Below are 25,639 nucleotides of genomic sequence, written 5' to 3' on the forward strand. Positions count from 1 at the left end.
TCTCTTCTATTTCTTGAATTCAAAATACTTCCTCGTATTTTTCCTTGGCTTAATTGTAAAATATTATCTGTACCATGTACGAGACCCAAAAGTAATGAGAAAACACCAAATATTTTCATATTTAACTGGAATAAATACATTTTTTACTTCGATATTTTACATACATTTTTACATAACAGCTCCATATTATAGAACAAAACATATACAAATTTTTAATGAACACACAATGTATAATAGTACATTATTACTTACAACAAAGAAGTGTTATATATATTCAAGAATATCACTCTAGTTTAATTTTCCAATAATACAAATTACAAGCAATATTTGATAAAACAGATGATAGGTATGCATAATATATCAAAACATAACGGCGCAATATAGTTTAAACATAATATTAAAATTTACTTTAATAATATTATGAAACAATTGAAGTAAATTAATCAATTGCAAAATATTATGATATTAAATCAAAGTTCTTAAAGTTCTTACCATCTCCAGATTTTTGTAAGAATAATGCCAAATATTATGCACAAATATGCAGTATGAAGAAAACGCTAACTAAAATAAAGTTAACATTTTATACTAACACAATATATTGTACAATCAGCAATCGGCGGTAGATGTTATACGCTGACGGCCATTTTCGGTTCAGATCAGGTTTGTTTTGATCACCGAAAAACTGAGCTCTATTTAGGGTCATTAGGTGAAGTAGGAGATATATAAATAATAATATATTAATGTAAAAACTATTAAAATTATTTCTACAGTCAGTTGACTTTTGCACCTGAAATATTTAATTTTAAATAAATTATAACCATAATATATAGATACAGCTTAAATAATAAATTGTCATAATATATAACACATTTTACAATTGATTGATTGACAGATAATGATTGATAATACAGATTGCAAGATCTTTTTATAAATTATAATTCATTTTAGCTTAGGTACCATATTATAATAATTATTGATAGTTGTAATATAAATAATATCATATTAATAGGATGTCCTCCATCCATATAATTTTCTATTTATACTTATATTACTTTAATATACATACCAACAAAATATTTAAATAGATACCTAATATTGGTAATCAATAATGTTATTAGGATTTAAAAGAAATCATCTATAGATACTATTGGAACGTAACATTGAGAGACGTCCCCAATTTCATATAATATAACAATATAATATATATTTTGTATCATTAAGTATTTTGTTTTAGTACTTTTTAAACTAAAAATTTAAAAAGCTAATTAACATATTTGATGAAACGACAAATATAGTGCTCGATATGCTAATAGTTTAGATATTTGAAGTCTGGAAACCTCTATGACGGTGTTCTTCTAAAATCTTGAACTCTGTTATTATACCTATAAAACATCTATAAACATTATAAATTAAATATTCAAATAATTGACATTGTAATATTTTTCCTTTAACAAAATTATTTAAATTATAACTGTTATTTTAAAAACATCACTATAAAATATCATTTGTTTTTATAATATAATTGAGATGACCGTCAGAAGCCATTACCGTATAATATAGTACATAGGTACCTAAAATCTACATATTATATTCAATTTCAAAGTGGATGATTGTTTTCTACAGAATAACTTAGTATTTAAATATTTAATACAAGCCTTGAACAGATTATCGCCAGAATCCATTACAATATAACAGAGGTGGCCACTAATCTTAACTTTAGGAGCCGCAAATTTATGAAGGTAATTCGAAACGAGCCACATTGTTAAGGGATGTTTGTAAAATTAAGATACATTTTTCGTTTTATAACAAAATAACGAATGAAGAAATATTTATTTAACATTTATTCATTTATAGAAAAAACTTAGATCCACACAAAACTAACTCAAGAGCCACATAAGCCTCGCGAGTCTCGTTGTAGCCAACCCTGCAATATAATATATTATACATATACGTACATATTATATTCAACTTCAAACTGTACTCCTGATTTATACAGAATAGGTTAAAAATTAATATAATATTTAAATATTTAAAACATACCTACCTTTAAAATTCTTTTAAAATTAACCAGTACATTAATCATATCATTATTCATAAAATAATTTTTGAAAACATTTTGTTATTTGACAGTAGAATAAAACATACTTTGACAGCATTCAATGGATCATTCAAAGTACCGTCGGGGAAATATCGTTGAAATATCTTGTCGCCAATTATTGAAACATCTGAATACTTTGTAGTATATCTATACTCTAAAAATGACGATACGTAATGATTAAAATCTTCTTTCAATTCAGTATACACAAGATCAGTTGCGTTATACATTCCTATTAAAAAAAAACAAACAACGATTTCTAACATTAATACATCTGTAAACAAATTGCAATTACAATTCCTCCATTTTTTCAAAAGTTTCACTTTTCAAACATAACATATTTTTCAACGTTATAAATTATTAATAATAAAAGAAGTAAATCTTTCAGCCAATCCCTATCAGTGGTGAACATTTAAAAACCCCTGATGCAAAACATAATATTGGTATTCTTTACCCATCACAAATAATTCACAAAGACCCTCGCGATATTCAAACAATTTTAAGACAACTAAAAACTGATAAAATACTATAATTCATTAGTTATTAGTTTACATAATTCCTATCCACCCACATACTAAAATGAAGAAAACCCCTTTTCTGCGCAATACTGTTCTTACCTATCAGCTACCAACATTCGCAGGTAGAATTTAAACGTAATCACTCACTAGAGGCAATAATACCACCCTTGCCAGGGTTCATTCCCATTAAAACTGTAACTTACGATATTTGTTCAAAGTCCAGTAAAGGATATTTACATAAAAACGATTCTTTTTGTTTATTGCAATTTTCAGCAACAGGCATGAAATTAATTATTGGATAATTTCTCCACTCCTGTAAAAATAGATAAAATAGAATAAATAAAAACATATAATTTTTAATAGTTTGACCGTGAACCTATACGTCACTCAACTGGTACAATTTAGAGCTATTGTGATGTACCTATGCAAAATTAACCACATTTACGCCAATGTGGATAACCAGAATATTTTAGGTCATTGTTTAAATATTTAATTAGTTAAATAAATATAAGTATGGAACATGTATTCAGTACAAACTGTGGTAGACACAGTTTTAAATTCAATATTTAATTAGTTGGAAAACATCTTTACACTGCAGATTAGTAGATCGATATGCATTTTGAATTGTATAACTTCTTTAATGTTCGAATATGATATACTTACAAAAAAACTGTTATATAAGTTCACTAAAACGTTCGCAGGTACTTCTTTTAAACATTTAATCATTTGTTTTGGGTCTAGAGGGCATCCAGTAATAGTTGATACAGCTATAGCCCATCGTTTCGCCCATCCTGGTGGAGACACAACCCAAAGGTTTAATGGCGTTGCACTTTCCATGATTGCTTTGTGGAACAAACTTTTTATAATTCAAAACATTTATAATTTAGAAGAAATTGTATTTCGATCTTTTAATACACTTGTATGATTTACCTTTGCTCATTGGCGATAACAAATGTAAACCAACGGAAGCACTTCCGGCACTTTCTCCAAATAATGTGACTTTTTTTGGGTCTCCGCCAAATTTGTCAATATTTTTTTGGACCCACTTTAGTGCTAAAACTTGGTCTTTCATACCATAATTACCCGGCAAGTCATCGTTTTCAGTACTTAAAAACCTAAAAATATTGATTATAATGTGTATTAAAATTAAGTTATTAAATGTATAATATTATATTGTTTACTTAAATAAATATTATACCTAGAATTCCTAGTCTGTAATTTAGGGTAACTTGAACTATATCCTTGTCTAACAAATATTGAGGACCTTATAAACTTCCTCCCGAACCCGCAAAATAACCTCCATATATATTTATATATATATATTATAATATATTATATACATTAACCATTAGGTACATAATATCATCATTTTACCATAAAATCATAATTTCCATTAAACTAGTATCTTCTAGAATATCAATAGCGATTATAAACTGATTGGCGATACGACTGATACGAGTATTGTTAGCGAGTATAAATATAAAAATAATAATAAATCGGCGGAAATGTTAGATTGTTCGACGGAAAGATATGATTATTCTCAACTCAAACAAATGTATAATATATTAATATATGAGTATATATTATATGTTTCACGGCGACGTGGTCACCGCTAATCGGTTAATCGCTATTCGTTAATTTTGGTTCGAATAACTTGTTACAAAACACCATTCACACATAGACACAACTAGGGTTAAAATCCTGGGGGGAGGGCTAAAGCCGACCTAACAAAACTATTTATTTAAAATAACCCATAGCGGGCTTATATCTAAATAATGAATAAAGGATAATTTTTATTGGGGGTGGGGGGTGGGGGGGGCTAAATCGTAGTCAGACTTAGAATAGACTTGGAATTCTTGGTATATTATTTATTAAGAAACCAATATAATATTAAATAATTTAATACATATGACAATTAATAGTTTTAGGTTTTATAAGTACTGAAAACGATGACTTACCGGGTAATTATGGTATGAAAGACCAAGTCTTAGCACTACAGTGGGTAAAAAAAAATATTGATAAATTTGGTGGAAATCGAAGAAAAGTTACATTATTTGGACAAAGTGCAGGAAGTGCTTCCGTTGGTTTACATTTGTTATCAAAAATGAGCAAAGGTAAGTACAAGTATCCAAAAAATATCAAAATTCAATTAATTCCAAATTTTAAATGTTATAATAGGGTTTTTTCACAAAGCAATAATGGAAAGTGCAACGCCATTAAACCTTTGGGGCGTATCCCCACCGGGGTGGGCCGAACGAAGAGCTTCTGCTATTTCAACTATTGCTGGATGCCCCGAAGAACCAAGACAGATGATTAAATGTTTAAAACAAGTTCCTGCCAAAGTTTTAGTGAACTTATATAACAATTTATTTGTAAGTAAATAATTTTTCTAAATGAGAAACACGTTCAAAGAAAATATTTAATTCGCTCTCTTGTAATACAGAATCAGTTGGTGTATTTACTCTATGAAATATATTTATCATTTGCATATAGCATATAATAAAACTTTGACTTGTTTAGACCACCAGGAAATGGAGTTCATGAAAACGGAGAAAAGGAGTCGGCTAAGATGGCCACTTTGAACAGTGTCGATCTGGCTTATGATTGGGCACCCGGCACAATAATTTTCAATGGGCCCTTTACAAAATAAAGGTTTATACACATTTTTAAAATAAAAAAAATTACAAATCGATAGGTTGCTAAGCAAGAATCATTCCCAAGGAAGAACTAAAATATATTTTATTGTTAAATATAAGGTATTAAACAAATCAGATTTTGATGTTATTTCATAAAGTATTTGATATCGATTTATGCAAGACTGGGCAAATTAATGATTTTTTTTTAATTCAGTTAAGTTGAGTGCATCAAAAAGTGCATCACGAAAAGTTAAAAGTTAAAAGTTAATTTAACTATAGGTTAACTCAGTTTAATACCTTATATTTAACAATAAAATATATTTTAGTCTGCATTAACTTCACATAGTTCCCCTAACTATATTCAATCCTAACTTCCTATAATTCAAAACAGTGTCGTTTATCATCCTATGCGGTGTCACGAAAAAAGATAGCCTATCCACGCCTCGTCAGACGTGTGTATGTTGCGTGGCCTATCTATTATATTAGTAGGTTGATACCGACTGGTCTTTCTTTAGTATTTTTGATTTCTCAGTAGTTAAATTCTCAACACCTGTTTAAAAGCTACCAACAAAAATGTTTTAAAATACCCAAATGCATTATATATTTTATTATACTTTCAGTATCTTAGTACCTTATTACCTATACAAAGTTATACATGATATAATATTATATCTTAACAAAATTGAAATTAACAGTTTATTTTATCATTAATTTATCCAGATTAATGTAATCCAATTAAGTACCTTGATACCTTAATACCTATACAAAGTTATACATAATATAATATATCTTAACATGATTGAAATATAGATACTGTTAATTAAATCATTAATACATCCACATTAATGCAATCCAGATAATAGTGGCAAACTATTCCAAAATGTATACTCGTTTACATAATATGGCTTCTCAGACGTTATTGGGTTACTTGAATTAATTAAAATAAATTCGTATTTCCGGGTATTAAATTTTGGGAACGGTTCTCCTTTATCCGTGCCATCAATAGTGGGAACACTATAAATAAAGTTTGAACATTTTTTTAAGCCCGAAGCTTTATGTTCACTGAAAAATTGATAAACAATATAACGTACTCTGCTGTAGCAAAACGAGTCCATATTTTCACCATAAGATTTGATACATCGAGGTCCTTTCCCTGTAGGTCTGCCCGACCGGCTGTATAGAATAGGCTTGTGACTTCGTCAGCGTGCGTTACACCTAATTTTTTTGGATACGGATATGGTCCATATAACGAATTGAATGAAAAATTATTCAAATAATCGTAAATATAATAATAAACCGGTTGTGAAAGCTTGGTTGCCATTTGAAAGACACCGTGTAAAATTAATCCACCGGAAATCATCTTCAAACATTTAATATTTCAAATTAATTAATTAATTTCATAAAAACTTTGTGTCGAAAACAAGTAATTATAACGAGGCTGTTGTTTATATAAAATTATAAACAATATATCACACAAACTGTATTTTCCACTAACAAAAGACTTTGGCGTTGTAACTTGTAAAGAATTATAAAAATTATAATACATTTTGAAAACATTAGTTTTAATCGTCTTAAAAATTGTTACCTATCCATTATTTTTCAATAGATACTTACTTTTACTGCATTCAAAGGCTCTCTCAACTTCCCGTTAGAAAAGTATCGTTTATATATCTTGTCACCAATTAATGGAATATCCGAATATTTTGTCGTATATCTATATCTATATCTATATATATACAGTAAAAACGATGATACATAATGATTGAAATCTTCTAAAAACTCTGTGTACATTAAATCAGTCGCGTTGTACATTCCTATTCAAAATATAAATGTTACATTAAATTTTTTTTTTTGGAGAGTAGGTATATGTATAAAGAAATTTAAATTCAAAGTAATTTTATCTAAAACGAAAACCAGCGTGCTTCACTTACACTTATTTTATGTTGACAACTAAAAGTTAAATCCGTAATTATCATAAGTTTTCCTCAACATTTTAGATTGAAAAAAATAATTATTACTCACGAGAAGCAAAAATGCCACCCTCTCCAGAGTTCATTCCAATTAATACGGGAACTTTTGTTAATTGTTCAAAGTAAAGTAAAGGATAATCACACAAAAATGATTCTTTTGAACAATTATATTTTTCTGCAACAGGCATCATACTTATAATCGGGTTATTTTTCCACTCCTGTAAAAATAAATGAAAATATTTATAAAATGTGCCCAATTTTATGACACACGATATTATTAAAATATATTTTATTGTTTAAATAAATTAATAGGAAAAATCCAAATCAAAATGGACCGTTACTAGTTAGTAATACACCATGATAGAATAATTAATTACTAATATTAATAGAAATAAACTTAGGGTAATATTATAGGACGACCGTCTTAGCTCAGAATCGTTGTTCGTATGCTATAAATTGATATAATTGAATTCAAATCCCACACATCCGTTATAGTTACTTACTTGATGGTAAACTCAACCTTCTTATCCCCTTTTTTACTCTTAAAATTTCAAAATACAAATATGATCTAAATTAATATCAAAAATACACTCAATATTGTAGATCGAAGTTTTTTTTCTGTATAATTGAATAGTAGGTACATCGTGGATATATATTTTATATTACGTGAACCGGTACATGGTACCTGTATTTCGATTTTTCAGTTTAAAAGTAAAAATAATTATACTTACAAATAAATTGTTATATAGATTCACCAATACTTTCGCAGGGATTTCTTTTAAACATTCAACCATTTGTTTTGGCTCATCAGGACATCCAGCAATAATTGAAATAACAGACGCTCTTCGTTTCGCCCATCCTGGTGGAGATACACCCCAAAGGTTTAATGGTGATGCACTTTCCATGATTGCTTTGTGAAACAACCCTATAACATTTAAGAGTTAAAGGGCCCACTCTTACAATGTCCAATTTAGTTTCGGTTAATGGCCACTTAACGCCAACAGATTACAAATGTTATAATTATCATTAATTATCATTAATCGGTATAATTCCACCAGTTAAGTGTTCGTTAACTTTAACCGGATATTGTAAGAACGGTCCTAAGTTTAATTGTACAATGATCTTTTAATACACTTGTATTAAAACCTATGTAATACCTTTGCTCATTGGTGATAACAAATGTAAACCAACACAAGCACTTCCAACACTTTGTCCAAATAATGTAACTTTTTTTGGGTCTCCGCCAAATGTATCAATATTTTTTTGGACCCACTTTAGTGCTAAAACTTGGTCTTTCGTACCATAATTACCAGGTAAGTCATCGTTTTCAGTACTTAAAAAACCTTAAAAAATATTCATAATTAATATATAAAAAATATAATATTATATGATAATTACTAAACAACACTTAAATAACGTATATACCAAGAATTCCAAGTCTGTAATTAAGGGTAACTAGAACTATATCCTTGTCTAACAAATAATGGGGACCGTATAAACTTAAACCTCCCGAACCCGCAAAATAACCTCCACCGGCAATCCAAAACATGACTGGAAGCAGTTCTCGATCACCTTTTTTTGGTATCTAAAAATATCATACTATAATATTAAACAAGATTTTTTAATTTTCAATAACAAAATTAATATATTTGCAAGTAGTTGATTACTCTTGGTTTATATACATTGATATATAGACAATCCTCTTCACCGACAAGAATATCCGCTTGTTGATAATAAAACAAATTCTTCTGAATACACACTGGTGGCTCAGTAGTAGCATTTAAAATACCTATCCATGGATCTGCTGGTACTGGATCCTAATAAAAGTAATCTGAATTGCATTTATGGGTATTTTAATACGTTGTCTTAAGGAATTTAGTAAAGGCAATAATGAATAAAAGTATCATGCACCATAAGTGGATATAGATTGAATGTAATCTGTGGTATTATTATAAAATGTATAACTACCCACTGAGACACTGTCGTCTACTAAATAAAATATTTAAAGCTTACAAGCATTATATATTATGTAAATTATGTATAAAATATATATATGTATCAAAAAAGTATGATTTACCATAAACCTAAGATCTCCAGTAGGTGATTTGGCATAGGGTATCCCCTGAAATGCTTTGAATTCTCGTCAATTTTCCTTGGTCTAATTGTAACACGTCATCCGCTCCAAATACAAAACCAAATAGTAATATAAAAATAATAAATATTTCCATATTTACCTAAAATCAAAATTAAATTATAATTGCAAATATTATCAAATTACTTTTACAACTACAAAAAATTTCCGTTCAAAAAAAAAAATGTGATGTTGCCGGTATTAAACTTAAATTGTATATAAATGTTTGTATAAGATAGAAAAACATTTATAAAATATTATAATGATAACTTTTAAACCAATGTCTATCAACTAGAATAATATAATATGTAATTAAATATAGTTTCTAATAAATTAGTTTAGAAAAATGTATATTACTAAATAATATTCATTGTTTTATATAAATATAAATTATACGTAGAATATTATCTACACTAAATGCGAGACCAACGAGTAACATAATATTATAACATAACATTATAACATATATTAAAAAGTTACATATTTAAGATTTAAGTGAAATAAAAAAATGTATACTTGCAAAATATTATTAAATTAGTTTTAAAATGGAGAGTTCTCGTTCAAAAATAATAATGTGATGTTACAGCTTAGGTTTAATTTTTACACAAATATATTTATGAGATACAAAACTTATACAATTGTTCATCATCTAGGATAATATATATTAAATATAATTTAAAATGTATTAATTATTATAATAGGTAGCTTAGAAAAGTTTTGAATAAACATAAATTATAAATTATACATAATATGTAGAATATTATCTATACCAATTACGAGACCAATAAGTAACGTAAATATACCAAACAGTTGCATATATAACTGAAAATAAAAAAATTTAATTAAACGTATTAGGTAGGGGAAAGGTGTCCAAAGCGGCCACCTTAAGGTTCAACACAGTGTCACACTTTAGGAATTTATTTTTTATTTATGAAACCTTCAAGGTTATCTAGTTAAACTTGTCAGGAATCATAATTTTCAATCAGAGACTATTTTAAACAAATAAATAAAAAGTTATTTTCATTTTTTTTTAAAAGTTCGAAATTGTTCACTTTGCCCACCTAGGTGTTAAAAGTGGTCAGTCTATGTCCATTTTGACCACCGGTTTAAAATTTCTATTATTATTCATTATTTCATAATATTATCATAAATATATATATATAACTTATATTATATTCTTACAACTTTTCTTTGATAAATAAGGAACTTCAGTTCAAGCTTTGGGTCTCGCTAACATGGTTAAGCAGTAATTTAGTTTATAGAAGACTTTTTAGTTCCTCTGATATAATAACTACAGCAAATATTAATTTACATGCATATACAATTATAATTAGTAAATAAATATAGTCAAAATGAAAAATATTTGAAGTATGGGTAAATTTGTGACCATAGTGACCACTTTGCCCTTTTAATATTGTTTAATTTACTATTTAAAAAAAAATTATCCCTATCAACTAATTAAACCTAAGCTAATTCTATAATATATAAAAACTTATGTAGATTTCGAAAAAAAATAATTTGCGTATATTAATTACTATGTTTATAAAATATAATTATTTATTCAGAGCACTTATCTTACATCAACAGCATCCAAAAATGATTTTTTTTTTTTAAACGGAAACGGTAAATTCTATCATCAATAGTCGTTTATCAGTTGATAAATATGATAACAATGAACCAATACACGTGATAAAACCAACTGTTTATGTATTTACGACAGAATAATAAGACATGACCACTTTACCCGCTATGGCCACTTTGTACACCTTTCCCCTACCTATAATAATATTAATATCGGCAAAATAAAAAAATGTCATTACTTTTAAGTTGATATTTTTGACAAGTGCGAGTCGGACCCGAACATTAAGTAGCAGCAAGTAACATAAATAATAAGTCGTTTCGTTCGGCCGAGGCCGGCACGAACTTTGGCCCCACCACCAGGTCCAGCAGAAGTCTTATCTAATATTATAATAATATTACCCGCTCAGATAAGCGCAGTCGGGAACGCGCGCTCCGCACACGGTACCGATCAAGTCACGCCCCACGTGAATTAAAATTATTATTTACTTATTTACTAATTTACTTATTTATTTATTAAAAAAAAAAAATACTTACTAGATCTCGTTCAAACCAATTTTCGGTGGAAGTTTGCATGGTAATGTACATTAGAGATCAGCACGGGCCGTTTTTTTTCGGCCCGATCCGTCCCAAAGGTTAAACATATAAATTGTTGACGTCCAGGCCCGGTCCGTTTGTAATTTTTTCAAATTCCAACCCGACCAGGCCCGTTTGTAATTTTTTCAAGTCCAACTCAACCAGGCCCGTTTGTAATTTTTTCAAAGTCCAACCCGACCACGCCCGTTTGTAAATTAAAATATACATAAACTTTATTTCCTTTCAGTACCTATTGACATAGTAGACAAAAACATTTCATAAAGACAATACATTTATTATAAAGGAAAAGATATTAATTTTTATTAAAATTTAAATATATTATAATATATTATAATAATTACATTTTCTTTTTGAAGAAATCATTTAAAAATAAAAGGGAGTCAACAGTATCATCTTTAAGTCGTGTTCTTCTTTCTTCAATAACTCTTCCTGATGTGCTGAAAGACCGAGAGTTGCAGCACTACTAGCAGGGATCGCTAAAATTCTTGACGCAAATTTGAATGTTATGTCTTGCCAGTCGACGAAATAATAAAAAGATTAAATGAAAAACATAATCGCACAACAATAGCGATAAAACTGTGAAATATAAATTTTCGAAATACACTGATAACACTGCCGTCTGCCCAATGACCATGTTAAAATAGTATTATTGGTTTTTACCAGTGATCTATTTATAAATATCATAAAGTCTGGGAATACAATTATTATTATTAATTTAGATAACCTAGATCACATAGTGTTACGAATTAAATTAATAAGTTTTATTTTTGACCGACCCGGACCCGACCCGGCCCAATAAATAATATTACGATCCCACCTATAACCAACCCGTAATATTTAAATTATGGCCCGGCCCGTACCAAGCCCAGTATGGGTCGGGCCGGGCACGGGCTGGGTCGGGCTGGCCCGGTCCGTGCTGATCTCTAAATTGTACATCATATATTTTTTTTAGGTTTATTATCCTCTTATTTTAGAAGTTATGGGGGGGGGGGGCACATTTTACCACTTTGGAAGTGTCTCTCGCGGAAACTATTCAGTTTAAAAAAAAATGATGTTAGAAACATCAATATGATGTTTGGAGACCTATCCATAAATATCCCACACGTATGGGTTGGACAAAAAAAAAATTTTGAGTTTCAGTTCTAATTATGAGGAACCCCAAAAATGTTTTTTTTTCTATTTTTGTGTGAAAATCTTAATGCGGTTCACAAAATACATCTACTTACCAAGTTTCAACAGTATAGTTCTTATAGTTTCGGAAAAAATAGTGACTGTGACACCCGGACGGACATGACAAATCTATATAAGGGTTCCGTTTTTTGCTACGGAACCCTGAAAACAGGCGTTATTATACACGTACCTAATGAATGATAACAATATATTTTAATTATTATTTGTTTAGCAGCGTAACGTGGTTGGGAAACCTGTAAGCTGTAATATATAAGTAATTCAGTGAGGGTTTTCAGAGCCCTGTGAATTATATTTTAACTCTACCTCGGACGCTTCGGGAATGATAGATCAAATACCAAGTTCTAGTTTATATGTTGTATTATTACACAGTTCTTATGAAATACAAAATAACAAAGGACTTACGAATAGTATGGTCATCCGGAGTTTGTAGTTATTGTCCTGAAACTAATGAATTTAAAATTGTGTGTGTTTTATATAGGCTAAAAATTGTATGTGTATACGTGTATATGTGTAGAATGTACCCATAATCTATAATACTATAATACAACTAAATAAGCTTTCTTCCTTATTATCAATACTTTAATTTATACTTCCTAGTTTACAGTCTATGTAATATGTAACGGTGTCACATATATTATGTAGTATATATAGTAATTATAAAAGAGTTTTAGATTTAAAAAAAAAAACAAATAATGATCAGGTATTACAAAAATTATAATAATAGTTTCAGAAATAGTTACAGTGATATAATAATCTTCAACTTTGGTTCACATCACCTAAAATATGTATAGTAAATAAATCAAATATTTAGATATAATTGTTTTTAAAAGTTAAAACATATTCTGGAATTTTTATTTCTCGGAATTTTGTAAAATTTAAAACATAATAATATTAAATGTTATTATTTTGATCATAAAGTTCGTTAATTGGAATAGATATTAGATATATATTGTGACCCATAATTTCTTGTGATATACTGATATGTTTATGATAATGTGTAATTTCGGTGATTTCAATTGTATTGCTTAGGAAATAGAGCATTATTAAATATATTTCTTACAACCGTTACCTATGGACATAGATAAGTATTGCTCATATTATGCTTCAACGGTAAAAATAATATAGATACTTTTTTGAAAGGTTTTTGTAGTATAAACCAACTAGATGACAAGTGACACGGAAATGCGTTGCTATGCGTTGCAATGCTAGGTTTTTGTGAATATGCGAACAGTATATTATGAGGTAGGTCATCTGCCTGCAGTAAATCGTAGACCCTGCGTGATGCGTACGTAAGTGTATAATTTAACTTTAAAGGATCAAAAAATTGGTCCACCAAAACCGTGGTTTGAACTTGATACATTCTGTACTAAGATACGCAGGTTTGTGGCATTAATAATAATGATAATAATAATAATTATTATTATTATTATTATTATTAAAATCAATAGTAACCATTTATGAACAACAACAAATAATAATCTCAAAATCCCTATTTAAGAACATCCCAGGGTTGGAACTCTTATTTATATTTTTCGTGACAAAATGTAGCCTATCTTCTTCACAAATGAATAATCTTTACTAAATTTCATCGCAATAATTATCCAATTATTGGATGAATGGTTTAGGAATGCATAAAGGACACAAGAAGACATAATGGGGGTGCGTCACCTGAAGAATATAATATAACGTTACCTACACTTAGATAGATTTAGAAATCGTTCTAAATGAGAAACCCGTTCAAAGAAAATATTTAATTAAATCTCTAGTAATACAGAATCAGTTGGTGATTTACTCTATGAAGTATATTTATCATCTGCATATAGCATATAATAAAACTTTGACTTGTTTAGACCACCAGGAAATGGAGTTCATGAAAACGGAGAAAAGGAGTGAGCTAAGAGTAAGGGATAGAGACAGAATGTTTCCTTTCTGATACACACGATTTGAGGTAGGACAGTAGAGGGATACAACACTCAAGCGTTTTAGCTTATATGGTTTAAAGACAATACTTTTAAATTGTATGGCCCAAAATAGAAAAAAAATAAATACATAACTGCTTAATATTTGAAAATATTAAAATATGTACAAGTATATTTATACAGTAAAAATATTATAAAACCAATAAAGTTGATCATATATATTTTTCTATAATTAATTTGTCTGACTAAATTAAGGTAAGAAAGTTTGAATCATTTGCTTAATTTTTAAATAAATGGCTTAAATAAATCGACCATGACTAAAACGCCATAGGTAAGTATAAATATATCGTTAAATTGCGTAAACTACATGCGTGTGATAATCACTTCAGTAATACGCTAATATAAGATTTAATTTTATTACTAAACACCAAGTAACATATAAGTACTTGTACAAGTTGTGCTCAAAATCATAATTAGGGTAGGTAAATAGATAAAATACGCTAAATAGTGTGTATTTAATAATTAAGTATAATAGTGTTCTACTGAAATAAATTACATTAAATAAATAACATTTATTGATAAATCTTTCAAACATTTGTATTGTCTCAGCATGCTTTAATCAATTGTTCATCATCTATCCTTATAATGAACAATATGATAGGTATATATATATATTAAATTCATAATTAAGAGTATCTAAAGTTATAATTTGTATGTACAATTTCATACCTGGCAATTAGATTTTTTTTTACATTTTACCCAATAGAATAAACACTACATAACAATAGTTTATAGTAAGTTGTCACATTTTTATGATTTTATACACATTGTATTAAAATCAATATTAATTGTTGTATATAATATAACTTGATGATTGTTTTCAAATCAAAGTTCAGCTTTTAAAACTTTGACAGACTTTTTAAATGCAGATAATAATGGTAAACCTTTCCAAAATTCGTACTCTTTCATGAATGGCTTCTTAGATATGACAGGTTTACTTGAACTGATCAACAGATATTTCATACTTTTGGAATCCAACAACGGCCATTCTTTTCCATTGTCCGTTCCATCAATCGTGACTTTGCTAAATATCATTAAAAAAAATTATTTTTTACTGATGTTAATAATCAACAAAAATCATTACGTACTCAGTGATAGCGAAATTAGTCCATATTTCGATCATAAGTTTAGATACATTGAGATCCTCCCCTTTTAATTCGTCCTGTCCCTTGGTAAAAAATAGACTTATCATTTCGTCACCATGCGTTACTCCTAATTTAGTGGGACAAGGCCCGAAATATGAATTAAATGACATTTTATTTGTATGATCATAAACATAATAATGAACCGGTGACGATAGTTTGATTGCCATATCAAATATTCCTTCTAGAAAGATTCCGCCGCTAACCATCTGAAAAAAAAACATTAAATAGAGTATAATGCATTTGTCAATAAGATTAGTAGGTATAATAAAATAAAATTTAAATTTAATACATTTTGCCATTATAATATAACATTGTAACATAATACGGTCTACTAACTTTAACAGTGTCTAAAGGATTGTCCATATTTCCTTTAGTATAGTAACGATTGTATATCTTTTTACTAATTATGGGAAGATCGGACATCTTTGTCGTGTATTTATAAATAAGTAAAGATGAAATATAGTGATCAAAATTATTCTTTAATTCGAGATCAACTTCACAATTTTTATTATAGACACCTATTAAAAAAAAAAAAATTAATTTAAATTATATTAAAACATTTTAGGTATATATTTTCATTATTTTTCGGCCATTTCCAAAATAATACTTTTTATCAGTAATCTTAACAATTAAAAAAATTGCGTTTAATTGAACCATAGCCATGTATGTACAAGAACTAATTTAATTTAGTTGAACATTACATTTTTTAAGTAAGCTAATCAATAGGTTTTATTACATAGTCTAAGTCAGAATAGGTTTTATTTAACCTATTTTGCAACATCCGGTACCTATTCATAACTAAATTATATTTTATTTTGTTTCTTGTATTTACATCAATTTATTTCGTTGAATATTAATTTCTAACAAATAAATAAATAGACTTCTTCCTTAAAAAGATAAAACACGTCATGCTACATAAAATTGTTTTATTTTCTTAATTAGATCTAAAATCTAAAGACGCTAGATGGAGAAGCCAAGCTCTACTATAAAAGGATTCATGCCATGATAACTACTCATACAAATCTTCTAACTAACAATGTAGCGTCTTCTACTATACCCTACAATCCTCCAAGGAGACTTAAGCGTAAGTGGTGTCGAGATATTTAACGTGACTAACATGAACATTAATCTCCTCAATTTTATGTGCCACCATTGGGTGGCTTCCTTCCTTAAATATAGGTACTCATGATTTTTTTTTTACTCTTAGACTATAATATGGTAGTATGCTTATTTTCAACATATACAGATTGTATAAAACTTAATAAAAATAATAATAAAAAAAATTAATATTCAATTTTTTTACATAGAGTGTGAATAATAATTCAAAAATACTGTTGATATTTTATTATTTAAAATATTTATATAAAAAAATAATAACTCACGAGCAGCAAAAAGACCACCTTCTCCGGAATTCATGCCCATTAAAACTGGAACATTAGATTCTTGTTTAAAGTCAAGCAATGGATATTTACATAAAAACCCTGTTTTTTTTTCACAGTTTTCGACCACAGGCATGAACGTAATTGCTGGGAACACTTTCCATTCCTATGAGAATAATATCACGTATTAGTATAAATTATAAACATCATTATACGCACATAATACATTTATATTTCAATATTTATATACGTAATAAATAATAGCTAACTAAATAATATATAACAGCTAAAACAATAAATTATATAAAAAAATTAGGTAAAACATTATATTCTTTAATTTTTCCTATTGCTTAAAATCAAAATAATGAATAATTAGTGTACCTATATATTATTTTGGTTACTTACAAATAAGTTGTAGTGAAGATCCACTAATAACTCTGCGGGCATATTCCTCAGACATTTAGCCAATTGTTTTGAGTCTTCGGGACATCCAGAAATAGTAGACAGTGTTAAGGCTCTACGTTTAGCCAATCCTGGTGGAGATACACCCCATCGGCACAAGGGAGTCCCACTTTCCAATATTGCTTTATGAAATAATCCTAAAAATATATTATAAGCAGTAGCTATAGTACCTACTTACCCATATTAAATTGCAAATATATGTGCAAATTATGCGTTTACCTTTGCTCAGTGGTGATAATAAATGTAAACCAACACTGACTCCTCCAGCACTTTCACCAAATATTGTTACTTTATTCGGATCTCCGCCGAACTTTTCAATATTACTTTTTACCCATTTCAATGCTAAAACTTGATCTTTCATGCCATAATTTCCCGGTAAAATGTCGTCTTCGGTACTCAAAAAACCTAAAAACAACAATATAATAGTTTCATTACTATTCTTAATATCAGACATAAGCCATAACTCATAATAATAGATGTAGCTAATGTACCTACCTAATATAATAGTCATCTAATCTTAAAGTATTTTAATAATTTACCTAGAGGTCCAACTCTATAGTTGAATGAAGCAACAACAACATCCTTGTCTAGCAAATAGTGAGGACCATATAAACTCAGACCTCCGTGTCCAGAGCTAAAACCTCCACCTGGGATCCAAACCATAACTGGTAACAAGTCCTTTTGAACTTTTTTATCGATCTATAAAATATAATAATAAAAAGAAAAAATATTTTGACATATTGAAATTTTTTCTTCTTATTAAATTGTTATAGAATAATATTTTGGCTTATACTTGACTATGATATAAATAAATAATAAATAATCGAATTTTTATTATTTTTCCAGAATATCTCATTAACACTATCTTAGCAGTATTATGAAAATGATTTTTTTTTTAAATTACCTTGGGGGTGTATACATTCATATACAAACAGTCCTCGTCACCTAAAAGTACATTATATGATTCATACATGAACAAATTCTTTTGAATGCACATTGATTTTTCCTTGGTCGCATCTAATATATCACTCCATGAATCGGCTTCTACCGGATCCTAAAAAAAAAAAATCACACTCATTATTAATCATTAATACTTACCAAGTAAACTCGAAACAAATTTTAAACTGTATAACGTAGATGTTCGCTCTAAATACCTGTAATCTAAGGTCTCCAATCGGTGATTTGGCATAGGGAATTCCCTGGAATGCATAAAATTCCCGTCCATTTCTCGACTCAATAATACTGCCGTTTATCTTTCCTTGTCTTAAATTCAAAATATTGTCCGTACCATATGCGAGTCCGACAAGCAGCATAAGAATACCAAATATTTTCATTGTAATTATTAATTGATATAAAAATAATACAAAATACAAAATCTAAGAAAGCTGCAAAATAAAGATAAATTATTGTTACTTCCATAATGAATTATGATAAAGTCTTGAATTCATAAAATTAAAATACTAGAACTATACATAAACCATTTCAATATTATTTTAGCTATTTATTATAGTTATATTGTAAAAAATATATTTTATTAAAAAGTTATACATTGTTTTGGAAATATTAAAAAAAAATGTATAATACTATAATATTATTTTTATTTTAAAAGAATATCTTTATGGCAGTTAATGTAACATAAGTCAAAAGCTAGTATTAAGCTATTTTATTATTTAGGCGTACAATATAAACTAAATAATAAAAAACATTGACTTATACAAAACCGTGAATAAAAAATTTTACCTTATAGAAAAACTACTCCAGATACTAAGTAAAAAAATTAATACGTAAGTCGCAGAGAAGATTATATAGATACAATAAGTGTCTATAATCGTCTACTGCAAAGTATTTGCAATCATATTCAGTTTATATATAACTATAAAATATACATTTTAAGATGACAATGTCAAACATATTTGCCCTGTGAAACGGTTAATTATAATAGTATCTTATTATTATTCATGATTTGCAGTTTGACCTACGTGTTTCTTATTTTTGTTGTCTGCATTTCGGCTATGCTATTATTATTATTATTGAATAGTTATTCTGTAATTATGAATAATGAAAATATTAGCAGTGCAAATCACTAATCAAAGAGGAAGTTCAAAAAACAATTGAAAGTATAATCTTAAATTGTATTCAAAATAAATCTTTGTATTTATTATTATATAATAATTATGTTTGACTTCCTACCTAGAAACCATTCGATCAAAATGATGTTTTTATTTTATAAAATGTATTTCTCAAACCAATACAACGATACATATTATAGGTATCAGCTTTTTTTTAAACATGGGTTTGCTCACATTTTAAATGATAATTGGTCTTAACATTGTATTTTTTTGAATAATAATAAAGATTGATAAAAAATAGAAATTAATTATTTTAATATTTTAACAATTCAAAAATAAAAATATAAAATGTCTAAATAAAAGTGGATTTAATTTGTATTATTATTGTCAACAAAACAAGTGTGCACAGAAATCAAATTACATGACACATATCTTCAAATAAATAAAGTTGAATAATTAATAAATAAGTAAATAAGTAAAAAATTAATATGATTAGTATAAAAACACATTTTTTTTACAAATGCAGAATACAAAATTAATTAATTAAAATTAAAAACATATCATAATAGTTTGCAAAAAAAATTGATGGCACATTTTACAAAACTATAAAATACATATATATATATTTATTTAACATAAAGCTGCACTAAATTCAAGCTAATTACAATTTACAATTCATTTTTCATATGATCTGGTGGAAATATATTTTTGGAAATTACATTCTTGAAATTAGAAAGAAGAGGCAAATTATTCCAAAAAGTATACTTTCCTTCAAACGGATTTTGTATAATAACTGGATGATCTGAATGTATGTGAAGTATTGATTGTCTTTGTGAGTTAAACGTTGGCCATAATGGACCATTTATTGTTCCATCAATAGTAGGTGATCTGTAAATATTGTTCTCATTATGTAAGTATAGACAACTCTATATTTATACAATGTATTTAAAGTTACATATTATTTTATATTGAAATACATTTTCATCTTAAAAATTCCTATCACGATATTCATCTGCAAAATTATTGTCAATAAATAAGTTAGAGTAGTAGGTATTAAATAGCATTACGTATTAAACACACTTTTAGTTTTATATATACATATATTAACAATAACAAGTTCGTAAAGTTCAATTATGCTATATACTATATTATATCAATTACATCCTAATTAACTAAATCATAAACTAAGAAATATTACATTTTTATATTTTACTGAATAATAATACTGAAATATAATTATAAGGTTTGGAACAAAATTGTAGCTGATATATAAACCGAATAAGAATATTTAACAACAAAATCGAATTACGTTCAAAGTTTAGCTAATATACCTCTTATTTACTTAGTAGTAGTTGATTCTAGTAAGTAGGTGTATATTATTATCTATAATAGCAGTTTTCATACTAACTCTTCTGTGGCGAATTTCGTCCAAACATCAACCATAAGCTTCGAAACACCCGTATCTTTTGAATTCATTTTTTTAGGATTTATGGTGTCCGATTTGAACAGACTGGTCAACTCGTCACCGTGCGTGGTTCCTAATTTTTTATTGCATTTACCATATAAAGTGTTAAATGAAAATTCGTTTTGGTAATCGTATAAATAAAAATACACCGGTGACACCAACTTAAGAGCCATGTCCAATATGCCGTGAAGATAACGACCATCGGTAATCATCTAAAACACCGATACACTTTATTAACAAACCGTATTCAATTACAAACCAACATAAAAAGTCGTATAGTCACATGTATATAAATAAATATTACTTCGACAGTTTTCAAATGCGAATGATCTCCGATTTTTCCAGATGGAAAATATTTCCCGAGTACTTTTTCACCGATTTCGCTCAAATCGAGTGTGAAATGCTGATGTGACAGTATGATCGATATCAAACGATTGAAATCCGTATAAAATTCTGGATATCGAAGAGAAGTGTCGTTGTACAAAGCTAAAATATATAGGTATATATAGGTACTTTTAGGTCGGATCGTAGATCAAACAAATATCGCACACATATCGAACTGACAATTTTTTTTTACATCAGTCCTTGAAATTTAAGAGGAGGTGTGGTTATTGCTCAGGGATCGTGGGGCAATATTAAATATCTAGACACCAACTTACAAGAAACTATCATACCGCCTTCAGCTGAGTTTAGTCCAATAATGGCTGGGACGAATGACTCTTGCTTGAACTCATTCAACTGGTGACGACAAAGAAACGCTTCTTTGCCCGTGTCACACTTCTCCACTACCGGCGAAAACAATACAGTAGGATACGAGTGCCATTCCTATATTATATTAGATTATATTTGTAGGAAAAGATAATTACTAAAAATCTAGTAATATTTACGAAACAAACCCGGTAGGTGTTTGTTAATAATATATAATTATTAATGTATACATATTATGGTTTTATTTTTAATCTATGAAGAACCAAACATAATATTATCTTACCCGAAGTTTATCATAAACGTCACTGAAAAAACTTGCCGGTAATGCCTTTAGACATTTCAATATATTTTTGGAAGACGAGTTTCCAACACATCCAGCTATACGTGAAATGATTTGACTCCGATTGCGCGCTACCCCAGGTAGAGATGTACTCCAACGGCATAACGGAGTACCACTTTGGAGGATGGCTTTGTGGAATAGACCTTTACTCATCGGCGATAACATGTGATAACCGGTACTAGCTCCGCCAGAGCTTCCGCCAAAAATTGTCACTTTCTCGAGATCACCGCCAAATTTAACAATGTTTTCTTGGACCCACCGCAATGCCGCAACTTGATCTTTCATTCCATAGTTTCCGGGTATAACATCGTCTTCGGTACTCAAAAAACCTATAGCAGATAAATGTATAGAATATAGTAAGTACATTAGTACCATTATATACAGTGGCGTAGCGAACTTTAAATCATATGGAAGCAAACAAATTATTTATGACCTACCCCCCCCCTACACCAACTGATGTATACGATACTCATATCCTCAAATAGGTAGCACCCAAAATGAAGTTCAAAGACTGACCGTGTACATGGGACTTATGAGGTTATGACCCACCACCACCCCCCCAGAAATCAGAAGCAATTGCTTCTGAAAAACATGATTCACTACGCCACTGATTATATAGTTTTAATAATAATAATATTAAAATAAGTTCTAACACCATACCAGCTACATATATAATTTAATGTAAACAGGTAATGAAAAAAACGGATGTAATTAATACTAACTCAATGTACAATTATACACAACTCACCTAATACGCCTAATCTAAAATTAGCCGAGACCAAGACTACGTTTGAATCCATAAAATAATCAGGACCAAACATATCCGGACTACTGTGTCCCAAATAAAACGCCCCTCCGTGAATCCAAAACATAACGGGAAAATTGCCATCAGTACTTGGCGTGTATACATTCAAATACAGGCAATCTTCACTGCTATTAGTTTCATATTTTTGGACACATGCGTTCGAATGCTTAGTAACATCTAACGTACCATCCCATGGATCGGCTGGTTCCGGAGCCTACGATATAACATAATATTGGTACCGTGATATTGTAACGATTAACGGACTTACAACTATACCTATGCAAATTGACCCACCTCAAATCGAAGTTCTCCAACGGGTGGTTTTGCATACGGTATACCAGTAAACGAGTAATAAGGCCGTTCGTTTCTAGACTTCAAAACTCGACCTTTTAAAATTCCTTTTGTAATTTTTACCTCCACTTGGCAAAATGCTGAACTCAAAAATAATATTATCACGGCGTACACCAGCTTTTCTCGCACCTATATAATAAATAATAATCATTTTACAATAATCCCATCGAATATTCAAATATATTTATAATTATGTTGTGTTTTGAAAATAATTATTCCCCGAGGATTGAAAAGGATATTATAAAATCAGATATTAACCAATTTCAATAAATTCAGAGTTGATAATATAGAGCTATAAAGAAATACATTACACAATACATTACATTACAACAATTACACCGTTATCCCTCCATTATACCTTCAAATGTATTAATAACAGAGTTAGAGGTCCGGGGCCAATACTTTTAGAAAAATAGTACCTATATGTATATACAACAAGACCTTCTATACGCATTAATAGTGTAAGAGGGAGAGTATAGAAGTTCAACAACCAAGATAACAACATTTTTAGAAAAAATTAAGTATACCTACACAATACACTTTAGGCCAGTTGTGTCGTACGTAGGATTTTTCAATGGGGGGGAGGGGGTGTTAGATAATTACTCATAGTTGTCACAAACCACAAGATAAAGTCTAAAAAATAATGTAGGTGTTTCTACAGTAAAGTTCTTACTAATAGAAAAATGAAACATATGATACACATACAAATATATTTGAAACAAACTTTTTATCATAAATATAGTACAATAAAGTACAGTCTTATGTTTATTTTGTACAGCCTAATAATTTCAGACTTTTAGGTGAACTATTTGAAAACGTTTGTACAACTTAAATTTTTGTCAATTGTTCTTTTTTATTTATGTTGGATAATCCTGTTAGCCGTAGGTATATCTATAATCTAATATGTATATACATGCCTTTGATTACTAGTTTACTATAGTTTAGACCACGATTAAAGATATATCTTTAATCGTGGTTTAGACTTGATACATATAAAACAACAAAATAATAATCATAATATGGGCAAGGGGGAGACTTCAGCTTGTTATCTCCCCCACCCATATGCACAGCAGCCAGCTGTCCCCCACCCACATCTACAGCAGGGTATAGAAGACACACAACACAGTCCATATTATATTATTATGGTTGATAAAGAGGTTTAAAATACTTGTCGATATGGTAAGAAAAATTAGTTTTAAAAAAGTTAGTTTCTAGATAGTATGTTTGTATGCACTGGCCAATTTAAATAGTGTCTCTTTTTGCTTTTACAATTTAAACATAGGCTTTTAGGCTATAAGTTATAAGTTTATAATCATTATAATTTTATATTTATTTTTAATGCAAATTTGTATAGATAGGTAATTGTTTCATTAAACCATTTGATAAGATATCATTATTATGTATTAATGATAATTTCAAATAGGTATAAAATATAATAAATTATTTATTATATAAGCATCTACAAAAGGCAATAAATATTATCTTTTCATAATAAATTTAAACAAAAAAACCATTTTGATGAAAATGAAAGGTTGAATCTTTAAAAAATATATTATTTCTTTAACTTTCTAAAAGTATTATAAAACCAAGTGTAGAGTATAATTATTTTTAAAGTAACAAATATAATTTTACCTGATTCGATGTCCACGTCCTTGAGAAGTACATTATAGTCCACAACGTATAATAATGTAACTAGTTACATAATTGTAATCAAATATTTAAGAAAAAAAAGTTTCTGTTTATTCCCATTCAGACGAGTGATGATTTATCAAATATACCGATATATGCCTAATACGCATAAAAATAACCATTATATAATTAATATTGATTAACTATACTCTGTTCAGCGAGAGGACACGCAGATTCCATGCATTCCCCCCCCTGCGTTAAACTTCCCAGTGCACCTACGACAGGGTGCCGCGTGGGGATGCGCAGAACAACCGATTTTCGACGATCCGTATACGGCTATAGCTGCGTGTTCTCTATACTTCTCTGGCTGATCAGTATATTATAGACAAATTATGTATTTTGAACCAACTATATCAAATTCAATTTTTAATGTATAATAAATAATTAGGTACCTACCTATTTTAATAATTGATAATATGTTCTTTTTTTGTATATAGCTATGTAAGTAGGTAGGTACTTAAACATTCATTAAATAAGATAACAACAAAATAATACATTTAACCATGATTATTATTCAAACACTTTAAGCAT

The 25,639-nt window shown here is 28.6% G+C and overlaps 3 protein-coding genes and 1 pseudogene across 3 annotated transcripts in view; all 4 read right to left on the bottom strand.

Annotated features, from left to right (window-relative positions):
• The window catches only part of LOC100573892 (acetylcholinesterase-1), a 7,848-nt gene extending 5,527 nt beyond the window's left edge, over positions 1-2,321 (bottom strand). Inside the window, exon 1 of the mRNA XM_029488303.1 lies at positions 2,282-2,321. The gene's annotated coding sequence lies outside the window, so the exon portion shown is untranslated. The remainder of the gene's footprint in view (positions 1-2,281) is intronic.
• Positions 2,322-2,812: 491 nt separating this feature from the next.
• On the bottom strand, positions 2,813-3,917 carry LOC103310504 (annotated as a pseudogene).
• A 3,346-nt stretch (positions 3,918-7,263) lies between these two features.
• LOC100169534 (esterase FE4-like) lies at positions 7,264-11,504 on the bottom strand. Its single transcript, XM_029486349.1, has 6 exons — positions 11,466-11,504; positions 8,887-9,036; positions 8,645-8,804; positions 8,377-8,562; positions 7,975-8,144; positions 7,264-7,437 (listed from the first exon to the last, which is right to left on the bottom strand). Exons 1-6 carry the CDS (start codon positions 11,502-11,504, stop codon positions 7,264-7,266), a joined length of 879 nt encoding a protein of 292 aa, XP_029342209.1.
• A 3,641-nt stretch (positions 11,505-15,145) lies between these two features.
• On the bottom strand, positions 15,146-25,450 carry LOC100167473. Its single transcript, XM_029486350.1, has 18 exons — positions 25,052-25,450; positions 23,363-23,548; positions 23,012-23,282; positions 22,207-22,592; positions 21,875-22,040; positions 21,520-21,701; positions 21,159-21,427; positions 20,423-20,638; positions 20,143-20,182; positions 18,836-19,057; positions 18,586-18,735; positions 18,221-18,380; positions 17,901-18,086; positions 17,625-17,818; positions 17,223-17,385; positions 16,177-16,358; positions 15,784-16,046; positions 15,146-15,719 (listed from the first exon to the last, which is right to left on the bottom strand). The coding sequence occupies exons 1-18, from the start codon at positions 25,082-25,084 to the stop codon at positions 15,521-15,523; spliced, it is 3,468 nt and encodes a 1,155-aa protein (XP_029342210.1). The 5' UTR covers positions 25,085-25,450; the 3' UTR covers positions 15,146-15,520.
• Between the last annotated feature and the right edge of the window lie 189 nt (positions 25,451-25,639).

This window comes from Acyrthosiphon pisum, chromosome A1, assembly GCF_005508785.2.
Source record: "Acyrthosiphon pisum isolate AL4f chromosome A1, pea_aphid_22Mar2018_4r6ur, whole genome shotgun sequence".
NCBI lineage: Eukaryota > Metazoa > Arthropoda > Insecta > Hemiptera > Aphididae > Acyrthosiphon > Acyrthosiphon pisum.